At 39.9% G+C, this 12,113-nt stretch overlaps 1 protein-coding gene across 1 annotated transcript in view; it reads left to right on the forward strand.

Moving 5' to 3' along the window:
* Positions 1–1,394: 1,394 nt before the first annotated feature.
* LOC138965343 (DDB1- and CUL4-associated factor 1-like) overlaps positions 1,395–12,113 on the forward strand; it is a gene marked incomplete in the record, with an annotated part of 73,097 nt that continues 62,378 nt past the window's right edge. The window contains 6 exon segments of the mRNA XM_070337480.1: positions 1,395–1,775; positions 7,022–7,098; positions 7,551–7,624; positions 8,309–8,431; positions 10,581–10,718; positions 11,269–11,971. Coding sequence (XP_070193581.1) covers positions 1,669–1,775; positions 7,022–7,098; positions 7,551–7,624; positions 8,309–8,431; positions 10,581–10,718; positions 11,269–11,971 — 1,222 coding nt within the window.

Here is a 12,113-nt window from a genome sequence, read left to right on the forward strand (position 1 = left end):
TTGCCAGTGTGTGTGCCTGTTTGTCAGTGTGTGTGCCTGTTTGCCAATGTGTGTGTGTGTGCGTGCGTATGCGTGCATGTGTGTGTTCACCACTGGTACTTGAGCTGCTTGAATTCTCAGCATGATGATACAATTAATGGCCATGATAACGGAGACATACAAGTTCAACTCGTGAAGTGTGTGTGTGTGTGTGAAGGGACTGAACCAAAAATAAAGGATAAAGAAGCGGTAAGCTTTGCATGAGCCCTGACGTGCCCTGGAAAGACCTCTCAACAGTGAATCACACAAGCTACTTCTAGTTTATTCTGCCCACACAAAGCTTGCGAATGGCTAATGAGCTATATTCCAACCTATTATGTCACACTCACAGCTAAACGTATGTAATTGCACCCACTCATATCAATATTCCTATAAAGAAGACCTAAGCAGACTAAATGAACATGTGATCCTGAGTAGTATAACACTACATTCAATTTGTCCAACATCAATTACCTATTTACTTCAACAAATCTCTCCTCTATCTCATTATTTTTGGGTAGAGATTTAACAATAGGCACAAGAAATGGCAATTTTGTAAGTCAGCTATTTGTTTTTCCGAGCACATCTTGATTTGCGATTACCTCTTCGTTAAGGATACAACCAAAATATTATGAATATAAATACAATTGTTGACGGGCGCTGTGGCGTGGTGGTAAGACGTCGGCCTCCAAAGCGGAAGGTCGAGGGTTCGAATCCCGGCCGCGGCCGCCTGGTGGGTTAAGTGTGGAGATTTTTCCGATCTCCCAGGTCAACTTATGTGCAGACCTGCTAGTGGCTTATCCCCCTTCGTGTGTACACGCAAGCACAAGACCAAGTGCGCACGAAAAAGATCCTGTAATCCATGTCAGAGTTCGGTGGGTTATAGAAACACGAAAATACCCAGCATGCTTCCTCCGAAAGCGGCGTATGGCTGCCTAAATGGCGGGGTAAAAACGGTCATACACGTAAAATTCCACTCGTGCAAAAACACGAGTGTACGTGGGAGTTTCAGCCCACGAACGCAGAAGAAGAAGAATACAATTGTTCTTGTACTAAAACGGTATTGTGTTGGTGGGTTTTTTCGTTTTTGGTAAACAAGTTTGAGATACAAAACTCGCTTTGAGGCACTATACCAAGGGAAGTAATAATTGTACTTTCGTTTTCTGCCATAACTACAGTTCCGTCCCTTGAATTAAACAAATAATAAATTCGTATTTCTGTTACTTCTGTTTGTTTTATTAGGCATCACTCATTCCAGATGTTCTTAAACCATTTTATTGTATCTATCATTCTCATAAACACAGATTTATGATGTACTTTTAATAGTAAGTGCGAAACTATTTTTTACGTAACTGCGGAACAAGTAACGGATTGAGTTTGAACATGGCGGCGCACAGCTGTTTTGTCTGATGTCTTGTTTTTGTGCAATTCTTGTCTCCTTTGGGTAGATTTGTCAGTGTTATTTGTATCAAGTCGCCGCCTGGTCAGTTGAAGCCACTTTCCTTTCCAGTTTGAATCCCATTCACGCAGCAGAGTGGCTAGAAAGTAGCGGTAAACTTTAGTCAGCGAGAGGTCAGTTTTGCACGTTGTTTTGCCAGTGAGGCAATCGTCGGGCAATACTGATCGTCTCTGTTGGAAAAAGAGATCATCATGTATTCGACATCGGCGCTCGACTCTCATGCGGAGGTGAACAGCATTCTTGATGAATGGAGACAAGGTGCAGAAAGAGATGGGGACATTGTGCCGCGTCTCAACAGGTGAGTCTAATTGCGAATGCGGTTACTTTTAGGGTGTTATCGGTAGGACGTCAGGCGGGATTCTGCATCATTAACTCAAGACTGACTGCTTCCCCACCAATTTCAAGAGGTGCAGTTATTATGAGAGAGAAAAGCATATCAGCTGCAGGGATGTCGTTAGGCGTCGGACATCAGTCAACTGTCCGATTCATATCATCAGGTCTCAGTCATACTGGAAACTTGCATTCTCCCAGTAAGGTAATACATTGTACTACGTTGCAAGCCCCTGGAGCAAATTTTTGATTAGTGCTTTTGTGAACAAGAAACAATTGACAAGTGGCTCTATCCCATCTCCCCCCTTCCCCCGTCGCGATATAACCTTCGTGGTTGAAAACGACGTTAAACACCAAATAAAGAAAGAAAGGTCTCGGTCAGATCACAGGCGGAAGGTATCGTCCATGTGGACTACTACTATCACTGAAAGACTATAAGGTACGTCACTCACCTTCGAGTCTTCTGTGTTCTTGGAGTCGCTTCCTGGGGAAAAATATTGTTCAAGACGGTTTGCCTCTTCCTACAGTCTGTGTAAGGCCACAAAAAAAAATAGGTGTGGTTACGGTAACATAGCCAAAAAAAATAGGGTAGGAAGGTAGGCAATCACTTTTTTTTTTTTAACTTTTTTTTCTAATGTGTACAAATTAAACCTACTTGACAGGGAAATAAGTGTGTGACACGGGCGCTTTCGCTTTCATTGCGTTTTTTGCACTCGTTTTTATTTTTAATTTTTTTTTTTTTGGACAAATGTAATAAAAAGTTATAGGATCGGCCCCTAAAAATAGGGTAGGTCGGGTTACCGTAACCACACCTAATTTTTTTTTAGGCCTAAGGTCAAATAAATACAGTTGAATGATTGTTTGAACTGTATGTACCTTTAATTTTCAGTTTCTGTCCCTTGCAGGTTGTTATCAGTAATGGCGCTAATATTTTGTCAAACTGGTACACAAACTTTTATGATGAAAACTATCCAGAAAAAAAGGTAGGCTGGTCATTCGAACCAGTAAGAGTCCAACTCAAAGTGCTGGTTTTGTTGTTTTACCAGCGAAAAAACCGGTAGTTCTAAAAATCAACCGGTAGGTTATACCGGCAGCCAATTATTGTCCGGTATTTTCTCATTTCAACAGGTAAAATACCGGTAATTACCGGTTAACGCCAATACTGGTTATTAACCATCATTTGGACGAATCTTCGTTTGCGAGCCGCAAACTTCCACTTGGCGTCAAACTCATGCATCCGCACCGAATATGCATACCAGCGCTCATTGGTTAATAACAGGATATTCGATGATTATTTTCCCGTGGGTAGCTTCCCTTTGCTGCACAATATTTACATATGTTTTAGACCAATGAGCGCTGGTATGCATATTCACCTTTAGATGAAATGGCCGCACTAAAATGTTCTCCTTCCAAACCACGTGGAAATAAGATCACTCTGCAACTCACAATTTAATTGATTTGTTATGCAAATTCAGAGGCTTCAATAGATGATATTTGGAAATAACTGATTACTTGGTCGGAAAAGAGTGAGTGCACGCCCTTGCTTTTCCTCGAACAAACTTACGACTTGTGGTTCCTGTACACGTGTGGAAGGCACACCCCCTCGCTAGTGACTGGTGTATAATGTCACGTGGGGAAACTTTCCCACGTGACATTACAGGCCAGTCATAAGAGAGGGGGTGTGTCTCATATATGGCCTTAAGTCTGAAATGGTGTCCACAGCTGAAATAGCTGTGCAACCTTGGTTCTAACCTGATTTGTACATCAAAGAAAAATAAAATCCTTGTAAAGATTAATGAGACTTGTAAAAAAAAGTATGAAGTACACACCTAGAGAAACATTGTGTGCTCAGTTGTTGTTTTTAATGAAAATGTCGCCATTATCTGAAGTCAGCAGCACTACATTTTGGCCATTTTTTGTGACATGACCTTACAGCATATTGAAACATGGTCTACTCTGTCATATTTATGGGACAGAATGTCATGAATGACTTTTCACTGAGCCAGTAAAACTCAAATGTACCTTTGACAAAGCAAAGTTTTTGAATTTTGTCAGTGAGCCTGCAGAAAATGGGGAGACAAAATTTCACAGAAAGTTCATAACTATTTCCGTAAGACTTCATTTTTGTTCACTGATCAGCTCTAAATAATAATTAAAGATTGAAACCTGATATATTTTTGTAAAAAAGTATTTTACAGTATGTTTTGCAGAGGTATAAAACATAAAAAGGGTTGTTTGACTTGTTTTTGCATGTTCAAAAGTAGTTTGAAGTTTACGTGCAGATTTTCTTGTGAAAAAAGAGTTATGAACTTTCCAACCTTTTGCCTTATAAAAAGAGTAAATTGACTGGTTGGGGAACACCTAGCTTTGTAATGCATTTGGATCCACTAGCAGCAGTCACACTGAAAGTTTGCATCAAGTTCATTCATTGGTGTTTGAGTAATTGAGAAATAAAAAATTCTTGTGAGAAAGTTATGAACTTTCCTACTATCTCCACTGAGAGTGTTTTTTGTCCTTAAATGCTAGCCATGAAAGTTAAGGTTGTAGTGGAACAGCAATTTTGCATATAAAAGTACATTAGATTTAGATACTAAGCAATTTTTGTCACTAAAGTCAAGCAGTATGCTTTAGTTAGCCATTTTCTCTGTGTCTTGCGCACTATTTTTATGTGAGAGTTACTAACTCATGTCAAAACCCAAAATATATGTAAAATGACTATTTTCAGTTTCCAAATTACACTGTACCATGATTTTCATCACAAAAAGAATCTACTGGCTGCTGACTGTTTCTTTCTGAAGTACTTAGCCGTTTTGTCATGAAGTTCATAACTTCACATAACTCAAGCTCATTTTTCAAGGGCGTGTTTAAAATAATGCCTTGTTAATAGCAAAAGAGTACATTTGACTTTATCTGGACATTTTGTAAGAAGTTTTCTGAATATCAACCCTCAAAATTACATTTTGATAATTCCAGCATGAATCTGGGTTGACTGCACGGTGTACATAACTTCACATCAACTGACCCTCAGCCCCACGGTGTGAAGTTATGAACACATGCCATGAGTATGATTTATACACAATAATTAATTTACTACACTAAATCACTACCTCAAATGATGTGCTGCTCTTCTCCAGAGTAGGCTGTTACAGTTTGATGTCATTTTTATTTTAATTTACCAGCAGATTTTAGTACGTAGCTTTTCAGTTAAATAAATGATGTGAAGTTATGAACACACAGTCAGCTGACATAAACACTAACTAAATAATGATTTCGGTAACAGTTTTCATGACTGAGTTTGGTTAAGTAAATCATTAAGTTGTTTAGAATTATTTGCAAGAGACTTTAGTTAGTTATTTTAGTATAAATGTGTGATTGATGTGAAGTTATGAACTTTCACAAGTTTCAAACAATTTGTTTTATTTTGGCAATTAAAATCTGATTTTGTAATATAAGTGCAGCTTTAGCCTATACTATAACTCTGTGTTCTCAGTTTGTCATTGTTTTGCAAATATATTATACTGTAACTGTACTAGAGACCAACATAACAAAAATTCTTGTGAAGTTATGCGCATGCTCACATTTTTGATTTTTGTTATCGTTTGTTTTCACAAATGTTTTACTTTTATTACTTAGTTGTATGTTGATTACAAAGAGTAGCTGGAGAGAAAATAAGATGACATATGCACTTTCTTACTTTGGTTTGAATTAGCCATAGTTTGTGATGTCACGGTGTGAAGTTATGAACTCCTAGGACATTCTAAAATAACTTTCAGTTTCTGCCAACTCTTTGAGTCAGACAAACATTTTGGTGTATTGAAATCCTTTTGATGGTACTTTTCAAGCACATTTTGCACAAAAACAGCAAAATTGTAGATTTAATGATAACTTATGCCAATATTTGCTGTGAAAAAATTGTGACAATATTAATTTCTATAAATAATACAGATAACCAAAAAATCTTCTCCACACTTCATCTTCAAAAATTACCTTCATGTTCCAGCTCACCCTTTTCAGATTAAAAAACAAAACAAATTGTTTCCTGCCTGTATAAATTAAATTTATTATACCAATAAAAGTAAATTATGTGAAGTTATGAACTTCCCATTAATGGAGTTCACATCTGCATCATGCGTGGCCAAAACAAGTTTAACTTGCTTGAAATGCAAAGTAATTTGCTGTAGCAATTTGCTCAGATGTCTAAAACAGACCCAATACATGTAGCTACAATGATTTAACAAGTCTAAATTTTGTGACGGTGTGAAGTTATGAACTCCTGCAAACTTTTAAACCTGAATCTGTGAAGTGATCAAACATGAGTTTTCTTAAATCATAGCTGTTCCTTGCGTATTTATGCTCTAAAATACATCTCTATTTTCAAAACAAAGAAAATGTTCATTTTTAAAATTGATTTTGTATGTCACAAAAATGGACACCTATTCTGACTTTGGGCCATATATATATTAAGTTTGTCCTACTCCTAGGAAAGGCATGGATACTCACTCTTTCACAACCCATATAAACCCGACAGAGTTATCTCCAACATTTGTCTATTGCAGTCAAAATCTTCCCTTCCTGAATTAGTTGATTAGTTTCACTTTCACCTGTGAGTGGTATCTGGTAGTAACCGTAAGTGTGAAGGCTTTATACTGAACATTTTGTTGTTGACCTGGCATCGATCATCATAAAATAATCCAGGCGCTCTGATGTGAATATAAAAATGTTACTGATTTAGAAATAAGGCCATTCAAAAATAAATGTTTGCTTCCAATGACAAGGCACCAAACAAAAATGATGGGTATATTAAAAAAAACATGTTACATTTTTTTGTTGTGAATGTACGTTTTTTGTTTATTTGTTGTTGTTTTGACCCAAATAAATGGTGTTTTTTTTATGAGCCGGAACTTGTGCGAGTTGTGTTCCGTGGAGGTCTGAGACATTTCCTTGTAAAGTTCTGTAAAATCGAGTTCTGTCCTACATTTTCAAAGGGTCGAAAATAAAAGTTCTAGGGTGGGAGGAAAAAAATTAGATTGGGCAGGGAACCGGAAACATTGATTTTTTGGGGGGCCTAAGATGGGTCAATGAAATAAGGTCCTTTTAAATACAATTTAGTTTTGTCCTAAAATAATATGGTGGACTGTTTTGCTTACATTCTAATTCACATTCTTTGGGCTATGTTAACCCTGTATTAACCCATAGCTTGATTTTGTTACACAGATTGTGTGAGGTGTTTGAGAGAGAGACAGAGGCCTACTTCAAAATGGACCCTGACCCCATGGATGATCGTCATCCAGGTAAACGTTTTCTTTTACACTTTGCATTACCTGTCAGGCTGTGCAAATCTCTTGATATGAGTCCATTCATATTGCATGTATAATCAGTGCTAGTGTTCCCTGGTCGACTTGGACTTAGCAGGCAATAAGTCAGTTGAACCTGGAATGTAAAAGGAATAGGCCAGAATCTTCAGGTTGAAAAAACATTGTTACACATCGATCGGATGGTCGACCAGCCAGGGGTCATACCACTGCATCAGACAAATTGCGTCGGTGACCAGATACTGACGCCTGAGATGAGAACTACATTGTGAAGTCTGGAATTTATGCATGAATATATAATATATCCTATCTAATAATGCTTATAGTTGTGACTAGAGGAGGTGCATGACTTTTGAAATATGTCATGGCTGCTTGTCTGAGCATATTAATGAAGCAGCAGGTGTTATAACTCAAGAAAATACATTTTGCAGGGCGTTCCAGTCCACAGTGTGTGCTGGGTCAGCTGATGAAGACTCTCTTCAGACACGAAGAGTTGATGACAAAGGTCAGCCCGTCATTTCCTGTCATTATATTACAATGGAGCCCCATGTTTAAGACCTCCAAAGATCTGAGATATCCAGGTCTTAAAAGGGAGGGAACCTTATAATGGGGGTTAATTTTAAGAGGTTATCAACAGAAGTCTGAAAAAGCAAGGTCTTCAAATGTGTGTACACGCATAAATGATTAAATCAAGGGTTTTTAAAAGGGCGGTTGCACTTTAAGCATTTTGCAACTTTCTTATGATCCCTGAAGAAGTACTATAGTGATAATCATCAGATATGTACATGTATTTCAGTATCGGTGACAGTACTCATTATAATTTATAAATGCAGATGTTTTTTAGTCATTGTTTAACTCTGTCTCGCTCAAGTCACAATATGACGGAATCAGTTTACGTACACATGTATACGTACTGTATGATCTCACATCAGTGGAATTGTTTTCAAGTTTAATTAACATGAAAAATGAAGAGTAATAATTATGTCATTTTGAATAACGATGAAAATAAAGTAGTGGTGGTCAAATAATGCACTGTTAACTCTAGTGGACCTCCCAAACAGCCATGGGCTTACAAGTCAATACTGGGTGTCTTTTGAAGGGGGAAAAATGAGAATATTTTTTGTTTGTTTTTAAGTTTGTGCTAATGCAATGTTGATATTGTTATGATTGACAAAGAGTTTGTACACAGGTTGTAAACGAGTACTTGATGGGTGGGCGTGTCAACGAACAGACCGCCCTACACACGGCATCGTGTCGTCTCTTGCTGGATGTGTTGCCAGGCGTGGAAACCTCAGTGGTTTTCCAGGAGACGGTCAGTGACTTGATGTACTCCAGGTTTATTTCACATCTCTCTGACTGTGGCAATGAGTACTGAATGTGTTTACAATTACAATTTCATGTTCATTTGTTTGTCATTTTACCCTAGTCTCTCTTTTACAGCAGCTATCTGGCTGATTCTCTCTCTCTCTCTCTCTCTCTCTCTCTCTCTCTCTCTCTCTCTCTCTCTCTCTCTCTCTCTCTCTCTCTCTCTCTCTCTAATGCTATCATCCCTCGGTAATAAAGTGTTCGAGTTCTCTCTCTCAAATAATAACATAAAATAATAACACTTCAAATCCAGCATCAAAATGCATTGACCAGTCGCCAACGGGCCCTGACGTCATTTCACATAAGGATTTCCCTACCCAGAACTCCAAACGGTTTTGGATATTTTGAAGATTTCTTCTTGTATGATGGCACCCTATGGTCAGTTTATAAGTTAAAGGGAAGTAAACCGCTAAAAAAAAGGGCATCAACGGGGACAAGAAAGGGGGTTACTAACTTGTAAGATCATATACCTGTGATTGCATACATATGCTTCTTCAGTCTGTATTTTTGTCCAATTGTTTCTTTCCTGCCTCAGTACCTGTCCGAAGTTTTTGTACCTGGAAGACATGCCCTCACATTGTCACAGTAATCTACCTAGGCTTGTCTTGAAACCCACATGCACAGTACCGTATTTTTAGGGTTACAAGGCGTTACAGCGCATAAGGCGCATCCCCTTCTTTTAAAAAATTTTTTTAATCCAGTCACCCATTGGGCGCAGGGGGCCGATAGGGCGCACCAAAATTGAAAAAGTTCGGGGCTCGTCCGGGATTCTAGCACCTGTTGCTAGAAATTTCAGTCACCTCAACTTAGGCAAAGTCCTTTGTCCTTTTCCCTCAGCAAGTTCGATCGCTTTCAACTTGTATTCTGCATCGTAAGCAAGTCGCTTCGTCTTCGGCATGGTTACTGTGTGAGGGTGTGTCATGAAATCAAACTGCTGAGAAATGTGACGATCAGTGTGAGTTGTGTAAACAAGTGCTCACGGAATTTAAAAAAACGACTACCGGTATTCGAGATGGAGGCGAGTTCTTATCACGTTTTGTTCCCGATGATTTTTCCCCCATTTTTTTGTTTTTGACTCACATGCGAAGCAAAAGTGAGTCTATGTACTCACCCGAGTCGTCCGTCCGTCCGGCCGGCCGTCCGTCCGGCCGGCCGGCCGGCCGGCCGTCCGGAAAACTTTAACGTTGGATATTTCTTGGACACTATTCAGTCTATCAGTATCAAATTTGGCAAGATGGTGTATGATGACAAGGCCCCAAAAAACATACATAGCATCTTGACCTTGCTTCAAGGTCAAGGTCGCAGGGGCCATAAATGTTGTCTAAAAAACAGGTATTTTTCACATTTTTCCCATTTTCTCTGAAGTTTTTGAGATTGAATACCTCACCTATATATGATATATAGGGCAAAGTAAGCCCCATCTTTTGATACCAGTTTGGTTTACCTTGCTTCAAGGTCAAGGTCACAGGAGCTCTTCAAAGTTGGATTGTATACATATTTTGAAGTGACCTTGACCCTGAACTATGGAAGATAACTGTTTCAAACTTAAAAATTATGTGGGGCACATGTTATGCTTTCATCATGAGACACATTTGGTCACATATGATCAAGGTCAAGGTCACTTTGACCCTTATGAAATGTGACCAAAATAAGGTAGTGAACCACTAAAAGTGACCATATCTCATGGTAGAAAGGGCCAATAAGCACCATTGTACTTCCTATGTCTTGAATTAACAGCTTTGTGTTGCATGACCTTGGATGACCTTGACCTTGGGTCAAGGTCACATGTATTTTGGTAGGAAAAATGTGTAAAGCAGTTCTTAGTGTATGATGTCATTGCTAGGTTTAGTTATTTGATGTCAAGCATGTGAGTCGTATGGGCTTTGCCCTTCTTGTTTTTGTTTTGTTTTTGTATTTCATACACGGATTAGGCGCTTCGTTATACAAGGCACAGGGGTCAAACTCGAGGAAAAAAGTCGCGCCTTATGACCCGGAAAATACGGTACAGTAATTCCACTGACACAAATATATATATATGAGCACATCATGTATCTATTATCTGTGGTGCCGTGACATAATCAGACACTTGGTTGCAGGATGGCTTGGTGGAACGTCTGCTGACGTGGGCCAGAGAGGCTGAGGAACCACTGAGATCTTACGCCACAGGGCTGCTAGGTGGCGCCATGGATATTCAGGATGTTGCTCACGCCCACAAAGACGCCAACGTGGGTTTGGTAAGTTGAGGTTTTTCACTGTGTCTTTGCCAATGGGGCAGGTCTTTGCTTCAGCTGGATTTTGTGCAGTGTATTAAGAAGTACGGTACATTTACTAGTACAGTGCAACCCCCCTTTTAAGACCTCCACATATCTTAGAAAATCAGGTCTGGAAAAGGAGGGAGTCTTAAAATGGGGGTAAATTTACAGAGGTTGTGAACAGAAAACCTCAGAAAGCAGAGGAGTCTTAAAAAGTAGGTCCACGGTATGATGATGTGACTGTGAGCGAGGTTGTGTCTGTGTTTATATTTTGTCTGTGTCTTTTAAAAACAGGGGATTTTTTGTTTGGTTGGTTGGACTAGCTTCCTCAATTGCCATATGGTCAGTATGCTGGACGTGTGGGAGCACACTTACATGCCTACACCATACAGTATGACAATGAGTGTTTCTGGTGGCCATTTGAATTTTGTGTCATGGACATTGTAGCTAACTTAGCCATCCACTCCAGACTTCTTCCACTTTGTGTGTATTCCAAACAATAGTGTCTGCATCCAATGCTTGTCTTGTGCAGGTTCCCATCATACTGGCACGACTGCACGAGTTGCGGGCAGTCCAGGAGGGAGAAGAGATGAAGCGAAAAAGGCTGACAGATGCTGAGTCAGACGTCAGACACTTTGCTGCCGTCGCTTCCCACGACAATAGCAGCACTCCAAAGGTGGTAGCTAACTGTGTCGGTGATGCGACTGCAGCTAATACCACCCTTGCTGATGTCAAGGAAAGAGGAGAGGGCCAGTCACCGATAAAGAATGCGGTGACATCTGATTCATCAACTGTGAACACAAGCTCTTTGTCTCTCAGTGAAGCGGTGACTTCACCGACAGTGCCAACGGTGAACACAAGCTCTTTGTCTCAGGCTGAAGCGGTGACTTCACCGACAGTGCCAACGGTGAACACAAGCTCTTTGTCTCAGGCTGAAGCGGTGACTTCACCGACAGTGCCAACAGTAAACACAAGTTCTTTGTCTCAGGCTGAAGCGGTGACTTCACCGACTGTTACGTCACCGACAGTGACATCACCAACATTAGCACAGGCTGTGGCCTTGTCTAGATCTCCGGCTAGGTCAGGGGTGGCAGGGCCCCCAGGTGCATCTCCGGGACGATCATTGGAAGACGGATCCTATCGCAGCAGTTTGAAGCGATCGCTGTCACCCGCTCATTCCATGGATTACAGCGCCAGCAAACGAACAAGGCTGAGGCATGACGGCTATGGAGGAGGTCAGTTGCTTGGGTTGTTTATTGCAAGTTTATGGTCACTTTGATGCTGCAGCATAAAATTCTCTGTTTTTCTAGTTCTTCTTCATTCATGGGCTGAAACTCCCACGTTCACTCATGTTTTTGTACGAGTATGACCATTTTT

This window comes from Littorina saxatilis, linkage group LG4 (assembly GCF_037325665.1).
Source record: "Littorina saxatilis isolate snail1 linkage group LG4, US_GU_Lsax_2.0, whole genome shotgun sequence".
Classification (NCBI taxonomy): domain Eukaryota; kingdom Metazoa; phylum Mollusca; class Gastropoda; order Littorinimorpha; family Littorinidae; genus Littorina; species Littorina saxatilis.